General features: G+C 62.3%; 3 protein-coding genes across 7 annotated transcripts; 2 read left to right on the forward strand and 1 right to left on the reverse strand.

The window, feature by feature from the left end:
- Positions 1 to 199: 199 nt before the first annotated feature.
- ANAPC15 (anaphase promoting complex subunit 15) lies at positions 200 to 2,079 on the reverse strand. Of its 2 annotated transcripts, XM_071433591.1 has the most exons (4): positions 1,865 to 2,073; positions 820 to 879; positions 602 to 739; positions 200 to 460 (listed from the first exon to the last, which is right to left on the reverse strand). In XM_071433591.1, exons 1-4 carry the CDS (start codon positions 1,982 to 1,984, stop codon positions 413 to 415), a joined length of 366 nt encoding a protein of 121 aa, XP_071289692.1. In that variant the 5' UTR covers positions 1,985 to 2,073; the 3' UTR covers positions 200 to 412. The 2 variants fall into 2 exon arrangements, with proteins under 2 accessions (XP_071289692.1, XP_071289693.1); XM_071433592.1 differs by lacking the exon at positions 820 to 879 and having other exon boundaries at positions 1,865 to 2,079.
- LOC139593024 (folate receptor gamma-like) lies at positions 2,071 to 4,871 on the forward strand. Of its 2 annotated transcripts, none has more exons than XM_071433590.1 (6): positions 2,071 to 2,217; positions 2,811 to 3,188; positions 3,350 to 3,497; positions 3,707 to 3,895; positions 3,970 to 4,105; positions 4,460 to 4,871. In XM_071433590.1, exons 2-6 carry the CDS (start codon positions 3,142 to 3,144, stop codon positions 4,732 to 4,734), a joined length of 795 nt encoding a protein of 264 aa, XP_071289691.1. In that variant the 5' UTR covers positions 2,071 to 2,217; positions 2,811 to 3,141; the 3' UTR covers positions 4,735 to 4,871. The 2 variants fall into 2 exon arrangements, with proteins under 2 accessions (XP_071289691.1, XP_071289689.1); XM_071433588.1 differs by having other exon boundaries at positions 2,084 to 2,314.
- A 1,062-nt stretch (positions 4,872 to 5,933) lies between these two features.
- Positions 5,934 to 20,920, forward strand: INPPL1 (inositol polyphosphate phosphatase like 1). 3 transcript variants are annotated; one of them, XM_071433598.1, is made up of 28 exons: positions 5,938 to 6,190; positions 10,286 to 10,349; positions 11,081 to 11,231; positions 11,317 to 11,437; positions 11,525 to 11,662; positions 11,745 to 11,835; positions 12,055 to 12,144; positions 12,437 to 12,535; positions 12,721 to 12,871; positions 13,078 to 13,184; positions 13,456 to 13,558; positions 13,638 to 13,834; positions 14,209 to 14,326; positions 14,848 to 14,944; positions 15,028 to 15,166; positions 15,257 to 15,356; positions 15,439 to 15,527; positions 15,616 to 15,697; positions 15,783 to 15,872; positions 15,984 to 16,097; positions 16,196 to 16,284; positions 16,382 to 16,469; positions 16,552 to 16,707; positions 16,778 to 16,862; positions 17,255 to 17,404; positions 17,475 to 18,198; positions 18,289 to 18,407; positions 18,889 to 20,920. In XM_071433598.1, exons 1-28 carry the CDS (start codon positions 6,009 to 6,011, stop codon positions 18,977 to 18,979), a joined length of 3,825 nt encoding a protein of 1,274 aa, XP_071289699.1. In that variant the 5' UTR covers positions 5,938 to 6,008; the 3' UTR covers positions 18,980 to 20,920. The 3 variants fall into 3 exon arrangements, with proteins under 3 accessions (XP_071289698.1, XP_071289700.1, XP_071289699.1); XM_071433597.1 differs by having other exon boundaries at positions 5,934 to 6,190; positions 17,475 to 18,407; XM_071433599.1 differs by lacking the exon at positions 12,437 to 12,535 and having other exon boundaries at positions 5,935 to 6,190.
- The last annotated feature ends 601 nt before the right edge of the window (positions 20,921 to 21,521 follow it).

Raw genomic sequence — 21,521 nt, forward strand, 5'->3', positions numbered from 1 at the left:
GCCTGGGCTTCAACAAGGGCTCTGCAGGAAACGCGCTGGCTGCTGTGGTCTGTGCTGGGTGCGGTGGGTAACGAGGGGCTCATTCCCTGTAGAGCTCCTGCCTGCACGGCACAGGGAGCTGGGCCAGGCACACCAGTGGATGGTGGGGAGCAGCCCTGCCCCCTGCCTGCCCTGGTGGCTTCAGACACCAGATTTGGGGTTGTTTTCTTGAAAACTGAGTTTATTAGAAAAGATGTGTCAGTCCCAATATGCCAGGTGGCAGTGTCCCCTCTGGCTCCCCTGGGGGGCTTTGCTCTGAACCTGCTGCCCCACACAGCACCCATGGCAGGAGGAGCTTCACTGAACTGTCCCCCAGAGCCGTGGGGGGCAAAGGCTCTCCCCCAGCCTCTGGTCCAGTGTGGTTGTGGTAGAATCAGATCATCCACTGGTCCTGATCCTGCTCTGTCCCCTCCATGTCCACCTGGGAAAAAAAGAGGTTTGAGATCTCCCTCAGAGCAAGAACTTAATAAGAGGGTGTGAAGGAGAGAAGACAGCCCCCGGAGCTCATGCTCAGGGTCCCACATACTTCACATCCCCTGCTTTGGGGTATCACACTATTTACCTCATTGATCTCCCCATCATCAGGAGACTCATTATAATCATTCATCTCATCCATATCCTGCATGTCCTCATCATCTTCTGAGTCCTCTTCGCTGTCTTCATCATCTTCATCATCCTCCTCCTCCTCCTCATCATAGTGCTGTGGACACAACAGCTTCAGCAACCCCGTCTGCCCCTCAAGCCCTGTGGCACCCCCCCCTTCCCTGTGCACACACCCACCTCGGATGCTGGCTTTCCTATGGGCACCAAGTTGTTGTCCTTCTCAGCAATGCTCTGGAGCTGGGGAAGGGAGAGAGGGGGGCTGAGCACTCCAACAGCTCCATGACACCCCAGCAACCAAGCCCTTCTGGCTCAGCTGCTGGATTAGTGTGGCTGACTGACCATGCCTAGAGTCCTGCTGCCTCCCTGGCATCCCCCAGCCAAGCAGGGAAAAGCAGCTTTAACACCCTGCCTGAACACCCTGACACCAAGCAGGGTGATCTCAATGACACTCTGGTGCTGAGAGGGGTCGAGGTGTCCCCATGTGTGGCATCAGAAGCCCAAAAACAAAGTTTATGTATTTCTTTATCAAAAAATAACCAAATCTGGGACATCTGATCAGCCAGACAAACACAACCACAGCAGATAATTAAAGCTCAATTAAAATACGTCAGCATCTCCCACCCAGAGGGACTTGGAACCTCTTCTACGTGCTGGGGTTTTAAATTGATTTAAACTTTATTATTTAATTATAAAAACTTAATTACTGATTTTTTTTCTAAACTTTAATCAAATAGATGTTCTTCCCCCCATACTCAGGGGCACTGCAGCACCAAAACACGCTCACAGCACAAACTCTTGTCAGTTACCAGGATCAGAAATCGCTCCTCGCCTCCCTCGGGAAATTAGTTAATTTATTATTTGGGAGCTAGTGCAGGAGTCTCGGTTGAGCAGCATCTTATTCATTAACCCCCCCACAGTAACCGGGGAGCTCCGGTAACAGCCCACACCGAGCCGGTGTGACACACGGATGACGGACACGAGAGCAGCGGTGCCCGAGCCGGCAGCACCGGCACAGGACACTGAAACATGGGCACAGTCGGTGAACACCCGGGGGGAGCCACGCAGCGGAGCAGCCCCGTGTCCCGGGACACCCGGGCTGCAGCGAGCACCGCGGCCGTGCCCGCTGAAGTAGCAGGGGCCGCTTCCCCGGCCCCGAACCCTTCCCCGGCCTCCTGACACCCGGCCCCGCGGCCTCACGGCTCCCCGCCACGCCGGTGCCCACCCAGGCCTGGTGCTGCTGCTCCTGCTGCTGCAGCTCGGTCTCGTCAACGCACGGCCGGTCGAGGTTGAACCAGAGGGACTCGGTGAGGCGGGGCAGGAGTGAGGGGAACAGAGTGGACATGGCGGGGGCACCGGGAGCAGCGCCAGGCCGGCGCCAGCCGCCCTGCCGGAAACGGAAGCCGACCCGGAACCAGTTACAGGGCACGGAGCATGCGCAGAAGGCGTGCAGGCCCACAAGGGGGAGAACGAGTGAGGCGTGGCCTAGGACGCCGTCTGGGGCGGGGCGCCGTTTGATTGACAGGTGATGGTCTGGGCCCCCTCCGGTCTGGGGCCGCTGTGAGGGCCCGGGCGTAGGTGAGCAGCGCCGAGTCATCTGTCACCCCCGTCAGGGGGTATTTGTGATCCCCACGGAATATCTGTGCCCCCCGTCAGGGGGTACTTGTGACTAACGGTGGGTATGTGAGCCCCACAGGTACCAGTGACCCCAGTGAGGAGGTATCTGTGATGCTGGTGGGGTATCTGCTCCTGTGGGGGCAACTGTCATCCATGGCTGGGGGTATCTGTCACCTGTGAGGGGGGTATCTGTCATCTCTGACGGGGGGGTATCTTCCCCCCTCCTCAGGGCATCTGTGATCCCCGGAGCACGTCTGCCCCCCCCCCCCATCACGTGTGACCTTGGAAGTATCCGTCCCTTGCAGGGTATTTTCCCCCCCTGTGCCCCTCCCCGACGGAGGCATGTCTCACTCTGGAGGGTTCCTGTCCCTCCCAAGCCACAGTGACTGCTGTCCTGTGGAGTATCTGCTCCCTGCTCCATGGGATCTGTGATCCCCTGAGTACCTGGAACTCAATGAGGGGTACTTGCCTCTACCCTGTGGCCATCTGTGACCAAGCCAGGGTACCTGTCCCTGCCAGCAACATCTCTTATCCACTGTGATGTTCCCTGCCAGACACTCAGAGGGACCCTGTGGTGCTGGGGGGCCAGGTCCTGCCCCTTGTGCTGGTGTCAGGGAGTCAGGCCACCTCCCACAGGAGGGAAGGAAAAACAGCCATAAGTGGATTTTGGCTGGTGCTGGCCCCAGCCCGGCGCCAGGAGGATGAATCCCAGCTGCATGTGGGGCTGATGAGGGGCCAGGATGGGCACGAGTGTCAGTCCAGGACACAGTGGGGAGCCAGGGCGGGGTGCACTGTCTCCTCCGTGCCCTCAGTGCTGCCCAATCCGCTGCATTCCTGCGTCCCGTGATCAGTGGCTACGGGTTGTGCTGCACCACGACCTTTGAGATGAGCTGTGCTCGTTCCACGGCACCTGGAGCCCAGCTGCCCCTCAGGTAAGAGCCCTGGCACCCCCAGGTAAGATCCCAGACCCCACTCTTGGTGGTCATGGGCAGTGACCATGTGCTGCCGTGCTTTCACATGCGCAGCCGGGGACTTTGTCCCTGCTGTGACCGCGTCTCAGTGCTGCTGTCCTGACCTGCTGTCGCCCTGGCAGAGCAATGGCAGCGGTGTTGGCTCTGCTGGTGGCCTGGCCAGCTGCCACCGCAGCAGTGACGGTGACACAGGACTCGCTGCTCAACGTCTGCATGGATGCCAAGCACCACAAAACAGAGCCTGGCCCTGAGGGGCAGCTCTATGGGCAGGTACGGTCCTCATCCACTGCACCAGCACCCACTGGTGCTGTGGGGTCACCAGGATGGAGGCTGGGGGGCTCTGTGCCCCAACATGAATTCCATCACCCAGTGCCACCCAGTCACGGGCACTGGTGCTTTTCCTGGACCTGCAGCAGGTCCCAGCTGAGCCCTGGTGGCTCCTGATGGGTCCCAGCTGAGCCCTGGCTGCCCTGGTGCAGTGTGTCCTCTGGAAGGACAATGCCTGCTGCACTGCCAACACCAGTCTGGAAGCTCACCGGGACCAGTCCTACCTGTACAACTTCAACTGGGACCACTGTGGGGCCATGCCAGAGAAGTGCAAACGCCACTTCATCCAGGACACGTGTCTCTATGAGTGTTCCCCTAACCTGGGGCCATGGATCGACCAGGTAGGTGCAGACCCTGCCCTCACCCACCCGCCAGGATCCCTGGGGTGAACTGGGGGAAACTGGGGGCCCTGCAGGCAGACACCAGCTGGCGGAAGGAGCGGATCCGGGATGTGCCACTGTGCCAGGAGGACTGTGAACAGTGGTGGGAGGATTGCCAGGATGCTGTCACCTGCAAGGTCAACTGGCACAAGGGCTGGAACTGGACTACAGGTGAGTGGGGTTGCAGGGCACCCCCCATCATGCCTCGACCCCCCTGTGGGTCTCCTCTCACCCTCCATCTTGATGCAGGGGAGGCTGTGTCCACCCTCCCTGGTGGCTGTGAGTGGGTTCGGAGGTGTGAGGGTCCCCATGGGGTGGGGGTGGCAGTCAGGTGGGAGTCCCCTGTGCATGTGAGCGGGTCAGGGGGTGTGAGGGTCCTCATGGGGTGTGGGGTAATGCTGTGTGAGACCCTGTGGCACCTTGAGGTCAACTCTCTCTTCCCCAGCAATGCCAGTGGGACCCATGTGCACCCCAACACCCATTTCCCAGAGCCCTTCACTCACTTCACCCTCTGCCCACCCCCAGGCACCAACCAGTGTCCCAAGGGCGCCATGTGCCAGAAGTTCAAGTTTGTGTTCCCCACGGCGGCTGCGCTCTGCGAGCAGGTCTGGTCTGGCTCCTACCGCTACACATCCCACCACCGTGGCAGCGGCCGCTGCATCCAGATGTGGTTCGACCCCGCGCAGGGGAACCCCAATGTTGCCGTCGCCCAATATTACGCCCATGGCGATGCTCCCCCAAACTCCCCGCACTCTATCCTGCTCTCCCTGCTGCCCCTCATCCTACTGGCCCTGCTCTGAGCAGGAGGGGCTGCAGGCAGGAGCAGGCAGTAGATGGTCAGGGGGGTCTCCAGGCTGCCTTGTGCCTCTCCATGGGGTGTCCCCAAGCTGTGTCCCCGCCCGAGGCATGTGGCTCATGAATAAATGCTGCTGCCCTGCTTGGTCTTGGGGTGTTGTGTGATGGGTGTGGGGGTCAATAGGATGGTTGAGGGACCTGGGGGTGTCTGCTTGTCCCATCCTGCTTCTGGTGGGGAGATGAAGCAGACATCACTCCTATTCATTTGTACCGACCAACCTGGCTATCCAGCACTGCTTCCCCCAAACCACTGCACAGGCACAGGGCTGCCTGCCACTGGGGCCCAGGAGGATGGGATCCATGAATGTGTCCTAGCACCTGACAGGGCTCCAGGGCCCCAGGTGTCACTGACACCCTGGGGTGCACAGGATGACACTGGGAAAATTATGGGCAAAAAGGGGAGGATATCCCGGGGACCCTGAGGTGGGAGCATGGTTGTCAACGGAGTTCTGCTGGCCCAGAGCCCACCCCAGTTGTCCCTTTTCCCCCCACATGCTCCATGTTCCCAGCTGTGGAGTGGCACTTTCCCTATCCCTGGCCCATGGAGAAGTCCCCGGTTTTGGTGGTGAAACCGGGTCGCGCCTCCCATTTCTTCAGCCCCCGGCCCCAGCCCTGCCCCACCGCGGCCCCCCTTTCCCCAGTGCCCGGCTCCCCGGTACCTTCACACCACGGTGCCCCCACTCGTCCCTTCGGGTATGCCCCGGGTGCTCCCCTGGTGCCCCTATCTCTCCAAGTGCTTTCCCCCTCCCGGGTGCTCCCCGCCCCGGTGCTCCTCATCCTCCCCGTGCTCCCCAGTGCTGCTGCCCGCTACCCGCTGCTCTCCGCCCCTTGGTGCTGCTGCCCCTCGGTCAGACCCCCCAATGCCCCCCTGAACATCCTACTTAGGGCCCCTGATCTGCCCCGGTGCCTCTCGGGTGCGCCCCCAGGACCCCACCAGTGCTCTCCCGGTGTTCCCCCGAGCTCCCCCTGCTGCTCCCCCAGGATCCCCGCGGGTCCCCTCCCGCGATCGCCTCTCACGGTGGCCACCACCGGATCTCTCCCGTGGGCCCCCGGGTACCTCATCGGTGCCCCCCTGGGGCCCACGGCGCCCCCAGCCCCCGAAGCCCTCCCCTGTCCCCGGGATGTCCCCGTCCCCCACCTTTCCCCGCCCCGCTGCCCGCCCCTCGGCTCCCCCTCCCCCTCAGAGCGCGGCCCCGCGGCGCGGCCCCGGCGGCGGAGCATGGCGGGCGCGGGGGGCGCGGGGGGCGCGGGAGGAGCGGCCCCGGTGCCGGTGCCCCCCTGGTACCACCGGGACCTGAGCCGGGCGGCGGCCGAGGAGCAGCTGGCGCGGGCCGGGCGGGACGGCAGCTTCCTGGTGCGGGACAGCGAAAGCGTGGCGGGGGCCTACGCGCTCTGCCTGCTGTGAGTGGGGTACAGGCGGGGGGGTGCCGGGGGGACACCCCCGCGGTGCCGGCGGGGCATGGGGGGACAGCCGGGAGCGGCCATCGGGGGTGCCTGGAGGGGGTGCAGCGGGAGGGGACCGGCGCGGGGCCGGGGGAGCTGCGGAGGCACGGGCAGGGAGTCGTGGGGAGGACCGGGGGCGACCATGGCAGAGCTGCAGGGGGCAGCTTGAGGGGGCACCGGCGAGAGCTTTGGGGGGATCCCGGGAGAAACGGGGCGGGGGTACCGGGGGAGAGTGGGGCGTAGGAGTGGAAGTGTCCAGGGCGGCACCAGAGGGGCCTCGGGGATGGTCCGGGGAGAGCAGGGGGTCGGGAGGGCAGCCGGGGGTGGCTCCTGGGCCAACAGAAGGGAAGATTTGGGGGAGCGCCAGAGAGGTACCGGGGAGAGCACTGAGGCGTCATGGTGGGGTCACTGCAGGGATTCGGGGGAGCACTGTGGTACGCAGGGCGAGTGTCCAAGGAAGCACTGGCACAGCACCGGGAAGAACGGTGGGAGAGGCACCGACGGCGGGAGGGGGGCGCCAAGGAAGCACAGACAGGGGAGGAATCGCTGGAAGGGATCCAGGGGAGCACGCAGGGAGCATTGTTGGGGAAGGGGGGGACACCAAGAGGGCAACAGACAGAGAGGGAAAGGCACCTGAGGGACACAGCGAACACGGGGGTCACCAGTACTGTGGGGGTTGCTAGGAATTTGGGCACAGGGAGGCTGAGACAGTTCTGGTCAGTGGGTGCTGGGGGGGCACGGACACAGGGAGACCTGGGGTACAGGTGAGGTACACTGGCACTTCTGGGACATGGCACCAGGGCAGTGGCATCTGCTGTGGCCTGTGTGTCTGAGGAGACCTGACACCAACAGACTCTGGAGGGGCTGGGAATCTCTGGGCTGGCTGAAGGGGGGCTGTGTCACCAACCCCTGCTACCATGGGGGTCTATGAGATGGGGGTCCTGGCACCTGCCACACACTCTTGGGGTCCCTGAGCCTGCCCATAGCACTGGGGGTCTCCAGCTCCTGCCCTCATGTCTGGGGGTCCCCAACCTGGGAAGGGGGGACAGCTCTGTGCCCTTGAGTTGTGCCATGGAACTCCATGGCTCCCAGCTTGTGCCAGGTCACAGGTGAGGGCTGATAGCCTTGGGGGTCCTGAAGTGCCTTTGCCCAGTGGTGCACCCCAGCACCCCACCATACCTGGGGCCTCTGGCAACTCGATGTTCTGGGATGCTCCTGGGGCATGCCGCTGGCTCTGCTCGAGGCTGGCTACCTGTGCCAGCACCTGGACCTTGATGTGGTTGTGGGGTGGTGGTGAGGACACTTGAACTCAAAGCTTTTCTGTGCCCTGAGAGCCTGTGGGAGAGTTGGGAGTGCTCTGTGAGCTGGCCTGCCCTGGCCTGGGGTTGCTGTGTGCTGGTGCCACGTGCAGTTGCCAGGCATGCAGTCTCCATGGTGGCGTGGTTGTCCGGCCCCGTGGACAGTGGCAAATGCGGTTTCCCAGCCATGTGGGTAACACAGTGTGGCTCTGGGCACTAGCTCCCCACCACAGAGCTGGGCTGGCAAGTAGCACCGGGCACAGCACTGGGAGAGCATGCAATTCCAGCACCTAATGGTGCCATGTGGCTGGAGGGAGGGCATTGTGGCCCCAGTGTGGGTGACAGGGGGCTGCAGACAGCATTGTGGTACGGGTGCCTGGCTAAGGTGTGTCTGTCATTGGTGTCTCTCACTGCTTGGTGAGGAGGCCATGGGTGCCACGTGGCTGGCCTGTGGCACTGGCACCACGCAGCATGGCAAAGCCCATCATGGGGATGCCAGGTTGGGAGGCTGCACTCCAACAAGGGCTATTGGGAGTCCCTGGTGCTGTGATCTCACCAGGCACCCCCACTGCCTGTGAGTGGGTGGACAGGGCTGTGGAGCCATTGGCCTAAAAATAGCTGCAGAATCAGGAGGAGGAAAGGGAACTGCAGCGGGATCCCGGCAGCATCGGCTTCCTTTAACCCTCCCACTGGTGTGCCATGGACTCACCGGGCTGGATGTGGCACACCAGGACATCTCACTGTGCCCTCACCATGGCACACTGGGGTGTCTCACTGTGGCACACCAGGGTGTCACACTTGTGGCCTCACTGTTGCATATTGGGAAGTGGTAGCGTATGGCAGTGGCATCCCAGGGCATGCTGACATCACTGGTTGGTGAGCAGTGCTAGTGAGGACAGTCCTGGTGTGGTGTCCCACGGGAGCGTGGGGGCTTGGACCTTCCATCCTGGCTCACTGCCACTTCATGGGGGACACCAGTGCCAGGGTGGTGCCAGTGGGCACACTGTATCCCCCTTGCCAGAGTCTCCACATCCTGCTCTTGGTGAAGCAGGGTGGTAGGTGCCCCTGTGTGTGCCACAGAGCAGTGGGGATGTGGGGTGCCCGCTGTGCAGACAGCGTTGTGGCAGGGTGCTATGCGTCAGAGCGACAGGGGAGTCCCGTAGCTCCCGCATAAAGGCTCTTTGTAGCCAGCCCGGTGCTCTCTGGCCCCCCCTCCCCGTCACTGCTCACCAAAATAGCAGCCGACAGACAGACAGACAGCGGTGCGGGGCTGGGCAGCCAGGGGGCCCTGCAGTCCCTCTCCACAGCACCACCCCCTGTGCCGGGTGTTCCTCCAGCCCCCTCCAGTTATCCACAGAGAACCCTTTGATGTCCCCCACAGCTGAGGTTCCTCCTAAGGGTCCTGCTCCTTGCCCCTCCAATCTGGAGTTCCACATACTGGTGCTGTACTGGAGTTCCTCTTGCACCCACATCACACCTCCAATGGTGTTCCTGCTGTGGAGACCCCAATTGTGTGTTAGGACTTCCCCCAGAGACCCCTTATGCTACCCTCGTTTGGGGGTGTCTCTTTGTGCCCCCCCATCCTACCAGCTGGGATTCTCCCACAGACTCCTTTGAGTCTGGGAACCCTTGATCCCTTCACCCATCCTAGCAGGGTTTTCCATACAGCTCCCCCATAGTGGATTCTCATTCAGCCCCTCCTACGACTGGGAGAGTTCTCCATGGTCCCACCCTCACAATGACCCTGACTGGGCATTGGGGCATCTGGCAGGACCCCAATGATGCTGGCGTAGGTTGTACCTCCAGAGGAGGCAGGAGAAATGGGGTACCTGTCACTGCAGGGAACGTGGTGGCACCAGGGCACCCGGTGCTGTGGGGTGGTGGCAGGGTAACCAGAACTGTAGGGTGACACCAGGGGACCTGACAGAGGGGAGGGATGGGACATGGGGACACAGCACCCTCTCCAGGGACACAGCACAGCATGGAGGGATGGATGCTGCCTTGTCCCAGTCCTCCAGCCCTGTGTCGAGCTGCTGCTGGGGCAGGGGACACGGCAGCTGAGTGGCCCCGGTGTGGTGACAGCAGCCTCAATGCTCATGGTGACCTCTGTGGCCAGAGGCCAGCCCAGGAGTCCCGGTCCCTGCTGACAGCCCTGGAGTGGGAAGGTCTGGCAGTGCTGAGGTTCCCTGTCTCCTGAAGTCCCTGAAATGGGGAAATGGGGAGGGCTTCCAGTCCTGCTCCTTGCACTCACTGATGTTTTCACCCCATCTCTTAGCGCTGCCCATCACCCCCTGCCCCGGGATCGTGTCCTTGGTTCCTGTCAGCTTCCACAGGAAAATAAATTGTTTCCTGGTGTCCTGGCTGCCAGCTCCTGCCTGCTCCTGCCAGCTCCTGCCTGTGCCGTGGGCTGGGGACAGTGCCTCTGGCACAGACAGGCAGTGCAGCAGGGCAGCAGCACTGCCAAGGACATCGTGCTGTCAATTGTGGGGCCGGAGCACGCAGGGGAGTCACTCTCGGGCTCCCAGCACCCATCCTGCAGGCATTTTCCCGTGGCTTTTCCATGGGTTCCCTGTCAGCTCATTGCATTCCATGGGGAATGGTGGTATTGGAGCTCCTCACTGTCAGTGCTGGTGAAGTAGGGGTCTGACTGGATGAATACTGGGCATCCCTTTGGGGCTGGCAGGGGCCATGCAGGCAGGTGGGGGGGACACCACCCACCCCCCAGCACCCCCTGATGCCCTCCCTGCTGCCACAGGTTCCAGAAACACGTCCACACCTACCGCATCCTGCCGGACGAGGAGGATTTCCTGGCCGTGCAGGTGGGCAGCGCGGGCACGGGACACCTCTGGCTCGTGGGCACTGGGGGTCTCTGGCTCAGCAGTGCTCGGTGTTGGCCTCGTGCTGTGGGATTACCTGTCCCTCTGGCTGTGCTGGGCTCAGCCCTGGCACCGTGCCACGTGCCTGCCCGGCTGTGCCGGATGGCTTGGCTGTGCCTGTCTTGGCCGGCTGTGGCACTGGGTATTTTTAGAGCAACAGAACCCTCTTTGTGCTGGCCAGGCAGGCAGGAAAAGCTGCCCCTGGGAGGGAGGAGGCTGAGGGACGGCTGCTGCCTGCACCCTGTGTGCCCACCTACCAACCCTGCAGGCCTTGTTGCAACGGGCCCTGGGTCCTCACCGTGGGGCTGTGGGGTCAGCACCCCATCATGCACGGGGGTCCCTGCATGGAGGGGTTCCTGCACGGTGGCATCCCAGCATAGGAGGATCCCTGCATGGGAGTCTCTGCATGAGGGGGTCCCTTCATGGGAGCATCCCTGCATGGGAACATCCCTGCATGGTGACAACTCTGCACAAGGGGATCCTCATGGTGTTATCCCTGCGTGAGGGTCCCTGCATGGCGGTGTCCCTGCCTGGGGAGGTTCCTGTTTGGGGACATCTCTGCATGGTGTCATCCCTGGATGGTGGGTTCCCTGCTTGGTGTTGTCTCCATCTGGAGGGGTGAGGTGATGGTGGCTGAAGGTGCTGATGGTCCCTGTGTCCCGATGTTCCCGCAGACATCACAGGGGGTGCAGGTGCGGCGCTTCAAGACGCTCAGCGAGCTGATTGCCCTGTACCTGCAGCCCAACCAGGGGCTGGTCTGCACCCTGCTCTTCCCTGTCGAGAGGGAGAAGGAGAAGGAGACCGTGGAGGACAGGGACTACTCAGGTATGGCAGGGTGACATGGGTGGATGAATGGGGTCCTGAGACCCCTGGGGTGGTGGTAACTGGCCCCCTCATTGACCCACTGCAGATGGAGAGGATGAGAAGCCACCATTGCCACCACGCTCCGGCTCCACCAGTTTCTCTGGCACCTCAGCGGGGCTCAGCCCCACTGGCCTGGGACCATCTGTGCCAGAGAGGCCAGTGGAGAGGTGAGGGTCTGTCTGTCTCCTGCTTGTCCCCTGTCTGTCCCCTGCTCCTCCCTGCTGTCTCTCACCCCCTGGGTGCTCTCTCTGTAGCACCAATGGGCTCAGCAGCATCTCTCACGAGTACCTGAAGGGCAGCTACAGCCTGGATCTGGAGGCAGTGAAGGGAGGGGCCAACAGCCTCCCCCACCTCAACAAGACTCTTGTCACCTCCTGCAAACGGCTGCACAGGTGAGTGCCAGACACTGGGACAGACAAACAGACAGAAGGACGTATGTGCCACCCAGTGAGCCGGCTCCTCTTGCCTCTCCAGTGAGGTGGACAAGGTGCTGGCAGGGCTGGAGATCCTCTCCAAGGTGTTTGACCAGCAGAGCTCCCCCATGGTCTCCAAGATCCTGCAACAGGTAAAGAGAATATGGGGACACATGGTGGGCAGCCCCCCACCATGAACTGCACCCACAGACCCAACCATCCATAGCTGGTGGGAAAAACTGTGGAGAAACACCTACCTTCCTACCCCATCCCAGATTGCCAGTGGGCTCTGCCACTTGGGGTGGGGGGAGGCTCTGGGGTGGGTCTGGGGTTCACGTCTCAGTGCTGGAGTGTCCTGCTGGGGGTTCCAGACAGCAGGACAGAGTGGAGAGCAGGAGCTGGAGAACCTGGTGCTGAAACTCTCTGTGCTGAAAGATTTCCTGTCCTCCATTGAGAAGAAGGTAAGGCTGGAGATGCAGGGGTGGATGGCCTGATGGGGGTGCTCTGAGGGGTCTGGGTGAACCAGAGAGACTGTGGGGCTGAGGGCACTGGTGGGACTGGAGCAGAGATTGCTGGGCTGGTGGGGCTGGGGGACTGGGGATGGGCTTGTGGGATTGAGGCACCAGTGGGACTGGGAGCTGGCACTGGTGGACTGTGAGGGCTGGTGGGGCTTGAAAGTTTGGTGGGACTGGATGGGTTGGTGGAGCTGGGGGACCGGTGGGCTCTCAGCTGACCCTGCTAGGGCTCTGGCAGGCACTGAAGGCCCTGCAGGAGATGAGCTCAGCCACCCCCGCCACCCCTCCTCAACCCCTCTCCCGCAAGGCCAAGAGCATCCCAGTGCAGACCTTCGAGGTGAGCCCTACCCTACCCCCTGTCCTGCCCAGTTTTGGAGTTTTGAGGGGATTTCAGCATCAGTTGAGTACCTCCGGTGTGACACTGAGGGCACAGACCCCTAGGTGTCTCTGGGGGAGGCCTGATACCAGATGGGGTGCTGGGGTGTCCCCTGTGTCCTCCCTCATCCCAGTGTCCCCTGGCAGGTGAAGCTGGATATCACCCTGGGGGACCTGACCAAGATTGGGAAGTCACAGAAGTACACGCTGAGCGTGGATGTGGAGGGGGGTAAACTAGTGGTGCTGAAGAAGCAGAAGGACTCCCAGGAGGACTGGAACACCTTCACCCATGACAAGAGTGAGTGGGGAGGTGTCTGGGGGGACCCCAGCACCCTTTGTTCTGGGGAGCATCCCTGTGAGGCTCAGTGGTGAGCTGGAATCTGGGGGATTTCCTCATGCTGGGGGTGTCCCCGTCTTGGGGGGTCCCCCAAAGCATGGTCTGGGAGGGTTCCAGCAGCCAGCTAGCAGGCAGCACTCTCCCAAGCTCTTTCCTTTCCTCCTCAGTTCGGCAGCTGATCAAGTCACAGCGGGTGCAGAACAAGCTGGGCATCGTTTTTGAGAAGGAAAAGGATAAAACGCAACGGAAAGACTTTGTTTTTGTCAGTGCTCGGGTGGGTAATGCTCAGCTGGAGGTGGGTGGGGGACAAGGGGTCCCTTGTAGGGATAGGATGGGGCAGGATTTAACCCCTGGGCCCTGGTAGGGCTCAGGGACAGGTGCTGGGTACCGGTGCCTGATGGCTGGGTGATGTCCCTGGTGCGGTCCCCACGCCCAGAAGGTGCCAGCTATGGCTAAGCCAAAGCAGGGGGCGGGAGAGGGTTGTAGGGAGAGGGAGAGGGTTGTAGGGAGCCCCTCTACCCCCTGCTCACTGTCCCCTTCTGCAGAAACGTGAGGCCTTCTGTCAGCTTCTGCAGCTGATGAAGAACAAGCACTCTCACCAGGACGAGCCTGACATGATCTCTGTCTTCATTGGCACCTGGAACATGGGTGAGCAAGGCCAGGGGCAGCCCTCAGAGGGGTGTCAGGGCCCTGGGGTCCCCCCCTAACTGTGCTGTCCCCTCTGCAGGCAGTGTTCCTCCCCCCAAGAACATCACTTCTTGGATCACCTCCAAGGGGTTGGGCAAGACCCTGGACGAGGTGACAATGGCCATACCGCACGACATCTACGTCTTTGGCACCCAGGAGAATTCCCTGGGAGACAAGGAGTGGGTGGACTTCCTGCGCTCCGTCCTCAAGGACTTCACCGAGGTTGAGTACCGCCCGGTAAGCACCAGGGGACCCCGGGGGCTCTGGGGTGCAGGCACTGGTGGGTGGTGGAGGTGTGTGATGCTCAGTGTCCCAGGGGTGGCTGCGCTCTGGCTCTGTGACACCAGCTGTTCTGAGGTGCTCTCGTGGTGCTGGGTGGCTGTGGGTGCTCCGGGTCTGCTGACACAAGGTATTTTGGGGTGGTCTCCTGGTGCTGGGTAGCTGTGGATACTGATGGATGGTGGTGGGATTCCATGGGGAACAGCCCTTGGTGGGAGAGGCTGGGATGAAGCAGTAATGAGCATTCCCTGTGGACACACCAGAGGGGCCCCCGTGGCCCCAGGGGGCCCCAGCACGTGCTGGCAGGGGGCTGAGGGTGCTGGCACCCACAGGTGGCCATGCAGTCCCTGTGGAACATCAAGGTGGTGGTGCTGGTGAAGCCAGAGCACGAGAACCGCATCAGCCATGTCAGCACCTCCAGCGTCAAGACAGGGATCGCCAACACCCTGGGTAGGGCCACAGCAGGGCACAGAGGGACACGAGCTGTGCACTGCACTGGGGGGACTCCTGGGGTGTCTGCTCTGGGGGGGGTCCTGTTGTTGCATGTGTTGCATGAGGACGAGTCTCAGCATGTGTACCTTGCATGATGGGCAGTCCTGGTGTGTGGGCATTGCATGGGGAGGGGTCCCAGTGTTGCACAAGGAGGGGTCCTGACGTGTGTTGCACATGGAGGGGTCTTGTTGGTGCACAGGGAGGGGGCCCAGAGCACAGGTGTTTCATGAGGAGGGCTCTGTGTGCAGTGCACGGGGAAGGTTCTGGAAATGTTTGTGTTGCATGTGGAGGCCCTGGATAAGTGTGCTTTGCATGAGGGGGACTGGGGGTGTGTTTCATGAGGAGGCCTCTCAGCGTGTGCGTGGCTGGCCAGGTGGGGGCTGTGCCCCATCATCATGACCTGGGGCTGGCTGGCCCTCCGTCCCTGAGGTAGAATCAGGGGTTGCCTGATCCCATCCCATGTCCCCAATTCCTCACAGGGAACAAGGGTGCTGTGGGTGTCTCCTTCATGTTCAATGGCACCTCCTTTGGCTTTGTCAACTGCCACCTCACCTCTGGCAATGAGAAGACAGCACGGTGAGCACCCCCACTCTGGGCTGGGCTGGGACAGGCCCTGTCCTCATGTCTGTGACACTCTGTCCCTGTGTCCCCCGCTTCAGGAGGAACCAGAACTACCTGGACATCCTGCGCCTGCTCTCACTGGGGGATAAGCAGCTGAGCTCCTTTGACATCTCTCTTCGCTTCACTCACCTCTTCTGGTTCGGGGACCTCAATTACCGCCTGGACATGGACATCCAGGTCAGGGGAAGGGGTGGCTGGGGGTGGGAAGGCAGGTGGGAGTGTCAGGGTTCCCCTCGCAGCCCAGTGCCAACACCTTGGTCCCCACAGGAGATCCTCAACTACATCAGCCGCAAGGAGCTGGAGCCGCTGCTGAAGGTGGATCAGCTCAATCTGGAGAAGGAGAAGCACAAGGTGTTCCTGCGCTTCGGTGAGGACTGGGGGGCTCCAGGGCAGTCTGGTGCTGCAGCCCCTGCTGTGGGGACTGTCCTGACCCACTGCTGTCCCTGCAGGCGAGGAGGAGATCACCTTCCCCCCAACCTACCGCTATGAGCGGGGCTCCAGGGACACCTATGTCTGGCACAAGCAGAAGCCCACGGGGGTAGGTGCTGGGGTAGGGGGAGTTGGGGGAGTGGAGGAAGTGGAGGACACCCCAATCTGAACCCCCACCCACTCCCCACTCCTGCCAGGTGCGTACCAACGTGCCGTCCTGGTGTGACCGCATCCTCTGGAAGTCCTACCCCGAGACTCATGTCAACTGCAACGCTTATGGTGAGCACTATAACCACTCCAGCACTCTGTTCTGGGGACAGTCCCCCACTCCACCCTAACTTCTTCCCATTCCCACTGGCTGCAGGGTGCACAGATGACATTGTCACCAGTGACCACTCACCCGTCTTCGGCTCCTTTGAAGTGGGAGTGACGTCCCAGTTCGTTTCCAAAAAAGGTGCCTATGCCCTAGGGGATACCTTGCTGTCCCCTTCCCCTCCATGGTCCAGCCTCTCCCTCTAAATGGAGAGGCCCCAGGGGGATTCCAATGCCTTGCCTCTCCATGGAGGGCTCTCCAAGTCCTCAGAGCAGGCATACATCGAGTTTGAGAGCATAGAAGCCATCGTGAAGACTTCCAGTCGCACCAAGTTTTTCATCGAGTTCTATTCTACCTGCCTGGAAGGTGAGTGAGGGGTTCCAGAGGGCTTGAGAGGGGTCCCAGGAAGCTCATGGCATCCTGGAAAGCTAAAGGATTGATGCCATGAGCTGCTACCATCACAGAGTTCAAGAAGAGCTTCGAGAACGACAGCCAGAGCAGTGACAACATCAACTTCCTCAAGGTGCAGTGGTCATCTCGGCAGCTGCCCACGGTGAGGAGGGGCTGGGGGCTGGCAGGGTGGGTGCTGGGGGAAGCTGCAGACAGGGAGACCCCTGCTCAGTGCCAGCACCCCGTTCCCTTGGCCACAGCTGAAGCCCATCCTCTCTGAGATTGAATACCTGCAGGACCAGCACCTCTTGCTCACCGTCAAATCCCTTGATGGTTACGAGTCCTACGGTGAGTGTCCACTCCAGCACCGTGCCAGCACCGGGGGGCCCGTGGGGTGCAGACCCCCAACCTCTCCCACTGTCACCCCCAGGGGAGTGTGTCATTGCCCTGAAGTCCATGATTGGCAGCACAGCTCAGCAGTTCCTCACCTACCTGTCCCACCGTGGTGAGGAGACCGGCAATATCCGTGGCTCCATGAAGGTCTGGGTGCCCACGGAGCGCCTGGGCACCCGCGAGAGGCTCTATGGTGAGCACCCCTCACCCAAGGGGGGACCCTGGGGAGAGGACTCCACCACTGAGCCCCTGTTCCCTGGCAGAGTGGATCAGCATTGATAAGGATGAGACGACAGCCAGCAAAGGGAAGGTGCTGCTAGGTGCCAGAGCCACCCAGGACAGTGCCAAGTATGGGGGACAGGGATTGGCAGGGTGGGGGGCACCGGTTCCTGGGGGTCGGGAGGCCTGAGGGATTTACCTGAGCACAGGTATTGCTTAGAGTATCCCTCTGGGTTGGTGTGTGGGATGTGAGTGGGGACAGTCCTGATGCCAGTTTTGTGCCACACAGGGCAGGGATGGGGCTCTGAGCCTCTGAATGTGACTCTGGCCGTGTTTTGGTGGCTGAACCTCGTCCTAGAGGGCAGAGCCCCATCCTGGGGATCTGAGCCCTGATCCGGGCTGCTGAGACCCATCCCAGGGGGTCTGAACCTTGTCCTGGGTGATCTGAGCCCTGTCCTGGGGTCTGAACCCCGATGGGGACGTTCAAGCCCCCTGGGCCACCCAACACCTTCTGTTGCCAGGTCTGTGGGGCGGAAGGCTGCTGGTGCTGAGCCCCCCACCACCATCCTGGCGAAGCTCCCGGAGGAGCCCGAGAAGAGCAGCACCACAGCAGCTCCGCGTCCCCCTGCCCCGCACCGCAGCACCCCCAGGGACGAGGCCACCCCGAGCCGGTGAGGGAGCGCGGGCAGGGCTAGGGAGGGGCTTGCTCTGGGGGTGCCACGCTCAACCCTGTCCCCATAGGTCCAAGGTGGAGGCAGTGCCGGAGCTCTCAGGGGGTCCCCTGAAGAACAGCTTCAACAACCCAGCGTACTACGTGCTGGAGGGGGTCCCCCACCAGCTGCTGGTGCCAGGGGACCCCGGCAAGCCCCCCAAGGCCAAGGTGCAGCTGGCAGTGCCGGAGCGCTGCCAGTGCCCCTCGGCATGCTGCGGTGGCGAGAGCGATGAGGAGGAGGAGCTCGGCACCCTGAACCTGCCCCCGCCGGATTTCCCCCCACCGCCGCTGCCACGGGAGCTGGAGCTCCCCCAAAACACCTTCTTGGGCACCCCCAAGGAGCTGCTGGCATCCAGCGGGTGTGAGGACCCCAAATCCCACCCTGCAGCCTTTGGAGAGGCTCCCCTGCCCAAGCTGCACCCCCGGCCACCCCCAGGCGCCAGGGCTGGATTTGGGATGGAGGGGGCTGGGGGGATGCCTGTTCCCGGGGGGCTGCCTGCAGCTGGGGCACTGCCTGCTCCTGGGGGCCTGCCAGGAGGGCTGCTGGATGACCGCTCCTGCTCGGTGCTGCAGATGGCCAAGACACTGAGTGAGGTGGACTACGGGGGTGGGAAGGGGAGGGTGGTCCCCCCACCACCGCTCCTGGCCAAGGGGGCCTTGCCTCCCCGCTGCCTGCACCCTGACTATGGCCGCCCCCTTGCCTTCCCTCCCCACTCCATCCAGGAGAGCATCCAGGAGGACCTGGCTGAGGAGGTGGGTGATGCAGGGTGGGTGGGGGTCCTCAGCACCTCAGCTGGGGCTCCCTTTGGGGTGCCCAATGGTGCTGAGGCTGTTGGGGCGCAGGCGCTGGGCCGTGGCGCGGGCACCGTGCCCGGCGTGGGCGAGTGGCTGCGGGCGCTGGGGCTGGAGCGGTACGAGGAGGGGCTGGTGCGCAATGGCTGGGACGACCTGGAGTTCCTCAGGTGAGCAGCCCCCCCAGAATGGTGGGGAGGGACACCCACCCATTCCCACCACCAGCCTGGCCAGCCCCAGTGGTCCATGTCTTCCCCAGGGGGTCACAGTGATGCCTGGGTTCTGGGGAGGTCTGATGGGGTGCTGCCCTTTATGGTCCCCGGTATCCCTGGGGGTTCCCCACTGCCTACTGCAGGTCTCCACTTCCCCTGGGAGTCCCCACGGCCCCTGGAGGGCCCCATGGCACCCAAAGGTTCTGTGCTGCCCTCAGGGGTCCCTGCTGCCCCAAGGTGTCCCCACTGCTCCCACGTGCCCCTTGCCTCTCGGGATCCCCAGTGCCCCCTGAGGGTCACAAAACCCCACAGCAGGGGCAGGATGGAGCCTGGGTGTGCACCGAGCAGCCTGAGTGGGGGCTCTTGCACCCCCACGTGGGGACCCCACCTGAGTCTGGGGTGCCCCTCAGAGAGCCCCATATTTGTGCTTCATTCCCAGTGACATCACAGAGGAGGACCTGGAGGAGGCTGGAGTGCTGGAGCCCAGCCACAAGCGCGTCCTTCTGGAGAGCCTGCAGCTCCGCAAGTAGCTGCCACCACACATCCAGCATCCCGTGCTTCCCGTGGCCCAGCATCCCAGATCCTGCAGCCCTGCGTCTCAGACCTTGCAGTAGTGTGTCCTGTGGCCCAGCATCCTGCATCCCACAGATGTACATCCTAGATCCCATGGCTGTGCATTCTGTATCCTGCTGCCACGTATCCTGGACCCTGTGGCCCTGCATCCTGCAGCTGAGCATCCCAGATCCTGCGGCCACGCATCCCAGATCCCTCAGATCCTGTGGCTGTGCGTCCGCAGCCCGGCATCCTGTGACCCCATATCCTGGGTCCCATGGATGTGCATCCCAGATCCTGCAGCTGTGCATCCTGCAGCTGAGGATCCTTCATCCCACAGCCCCACGTCCTGCATCCATTCATCCCACCATCACCAGCAGCAAGTGGGAACCCCATGACCTCCACAGCCCACCCCCCACCCTGGGTGCAGGGTAGTGGGGTAGGAAGGGGGAGTGGGGGGTCAGGGGCTGGTGGGTCCTGGTCAGATAATTTCACACGAGGATACCCATGGGGTGTCCTCACATTTAAGTTATTTTTTTATTTATTGGGAGAAGGGATGGGGGAAGAGGTGTTTGGGGGTAACCTGGCTCCCTGGTTGGGACCCTGGCTCCCCCCATGACCCCTCACAGCTAGGAGGAGGAGGAGGCTCTGAGCAAAGTCATGTCTTGACCCAAGTGCCTTCATGATGCCTGGGATGGGATGGGATGGGATAGGATAGGATAGTTCAGCCAGCCCCCACAGACAACACTAGGCCCAGCTCAGGGTCCCTATCCCCAGCTCTAAGGATCCTGTCCCTACCCTGAAGGTCCCATCCCCACTGTGAGAGTTCCTGTCTCCACCCTGGGCATCCCTGTCCCCACTCCAGGGCACCTGTCCCCCTCAGGGTCCTTGTCCCCAACATGGATGTCCCATTCCCGCCCTGGAAGATCCCCATCCCCACCCAGGGGGTGCCTGTCACCATCCCTGGGGGCACATCCCCTTGCTGTAGGTCCCTGTCCCAGCTCCAGAGGATCCTGTCCCCACCCTGGACCTCATATCTGCACACCAGGGGTTCTACCCCCACTCTGATCCCCATCCCTGCTCTGGATGTGCTGTCCCCACCCCTGGGGGTTCCTGTCCTCACCCCATGGGTCCCTGTCCCCATCTCCAAGGGTTCCATCTCCACCCCAGGTGTCCCTGTTACCATTCCCGGGGGTCCCATCCCCACTATGGTGGTCCCTGTTCCCACCCTGGGGGTGCTGTCCTCATTCCCAGGGGTCCCACCCCACCCAGAGGTTCCATTCCCAGGGGTCCTGTCGTCCCCATTCTGGGGATTCCGTCCCTACCCCTGGAGTCCCTGTCCCCACCATGGGGGTCCCATCCCCACTCTGGGAGTGCCTGTCCCCGTGCTGGGAGTCCATCCCCAGCCTGGGAATCCTGTCAGAGCAGAGCCAGCTCAGTGCCTTCCCCCAGAGCCCAGCCCACACCAGCAGTGCCTCTGGGGCAGATCCCCCTATCCCAGCCAGTTTGCCCATTGGCACTGGCTGGGTCTGTCCCCCACGGGGGTCTGTGTTCCCTTGGGGACAGCGGGGCTGGCAGCCGGGTCTCCTTGTGGGTTCTCAGCCCCCAGCCTTGCCAAGTGTCCTTCCAGGAGGGTCCCCAGGGTGGGAGTCCCCAGGACAGGGCTGCTCCCACTGTGCTTTCCCCACTGGGATGCTCCCTCCAGGCTCTCCCTGTCCTCAGGGGGGGTGGGGGTGATGCTACCCCCAGACCCCCCCACCCCTCACTCCGGCTGAGATGAAGGATGGGCCAGGTGCCCCTGGCATACCCCAACCTCCCCCCTCTGTTACTGGGGGGGTGAAGTCCCCCCCACTAAACCCCAGCTCCTGTGTTTGGAGGTGTTTGGTAAACCTGGAGTGATTTTTATCATGTTCATGCAATGGGTGTGGTGGAGCTCTCGGCGTGGGGAGGGGGGCAAGGTGGGAACACAGAGGGAAGAGCTGAGTCTCGGCATAATCTGTGGCCCCTCCAGGCTGGCTGTACTGGTCCCAGCAAGGTGAGGACCAGCTCCCTTGTCCCCTTCTTGGGTACCTCAAACCACTCCCCCAACAGCCTGGCATGCTCCTTGTCACCATCCCAATGCCCCCAAGACCTTCTTCATCATCACCCCCCAAAGGGCCCCCAGAGGCCAGGGGGGCTGTGTGGGGCACCCCTCTCCTCACCCTACTTGAGGGGGCTTCCATGGGGTGCCCCTTCAGCGTCCTACAGCTGCTTGGGGTCTTGGAGTGGGGGCACCCAAAATAATCCCTGAGGTGCTGGGGGTCTCTGGCATCACCTGGGGGTTCTGGGGGGTTTCAGAGGGTGCAGGGTGGGGACTGTGCAGCCCCCCCACCCCTGCAACCCCTGGTGGGGGTGGGGTGCAACAGGGGCTGGGGGCCAGCAGCACTGTCAATAAATTAAGTTTAATTTGGATTAGTGGCATTTGCAAACATGGGTAATAAATTACAGAATGGTTAAAAAAAACCCCAAAAAACGAAAGAA

This window comes from Agelaius tricolor, unplaced genomic scaffold, assembly GCF_023055355.1.
Source record: "Agelaius tricolor isolate 1412-34295 unplaced genomic scaffold, bAgeTri1.0.p SCAF_9, whole genome shotgun sequence".
Taxonomy (NCBI): domain Eukaryota; kingdom Metazoa; phylum Chordata; class Aves; order Passeriformes; family Icteridae; genus Agelaius; species Agelaius tricolor.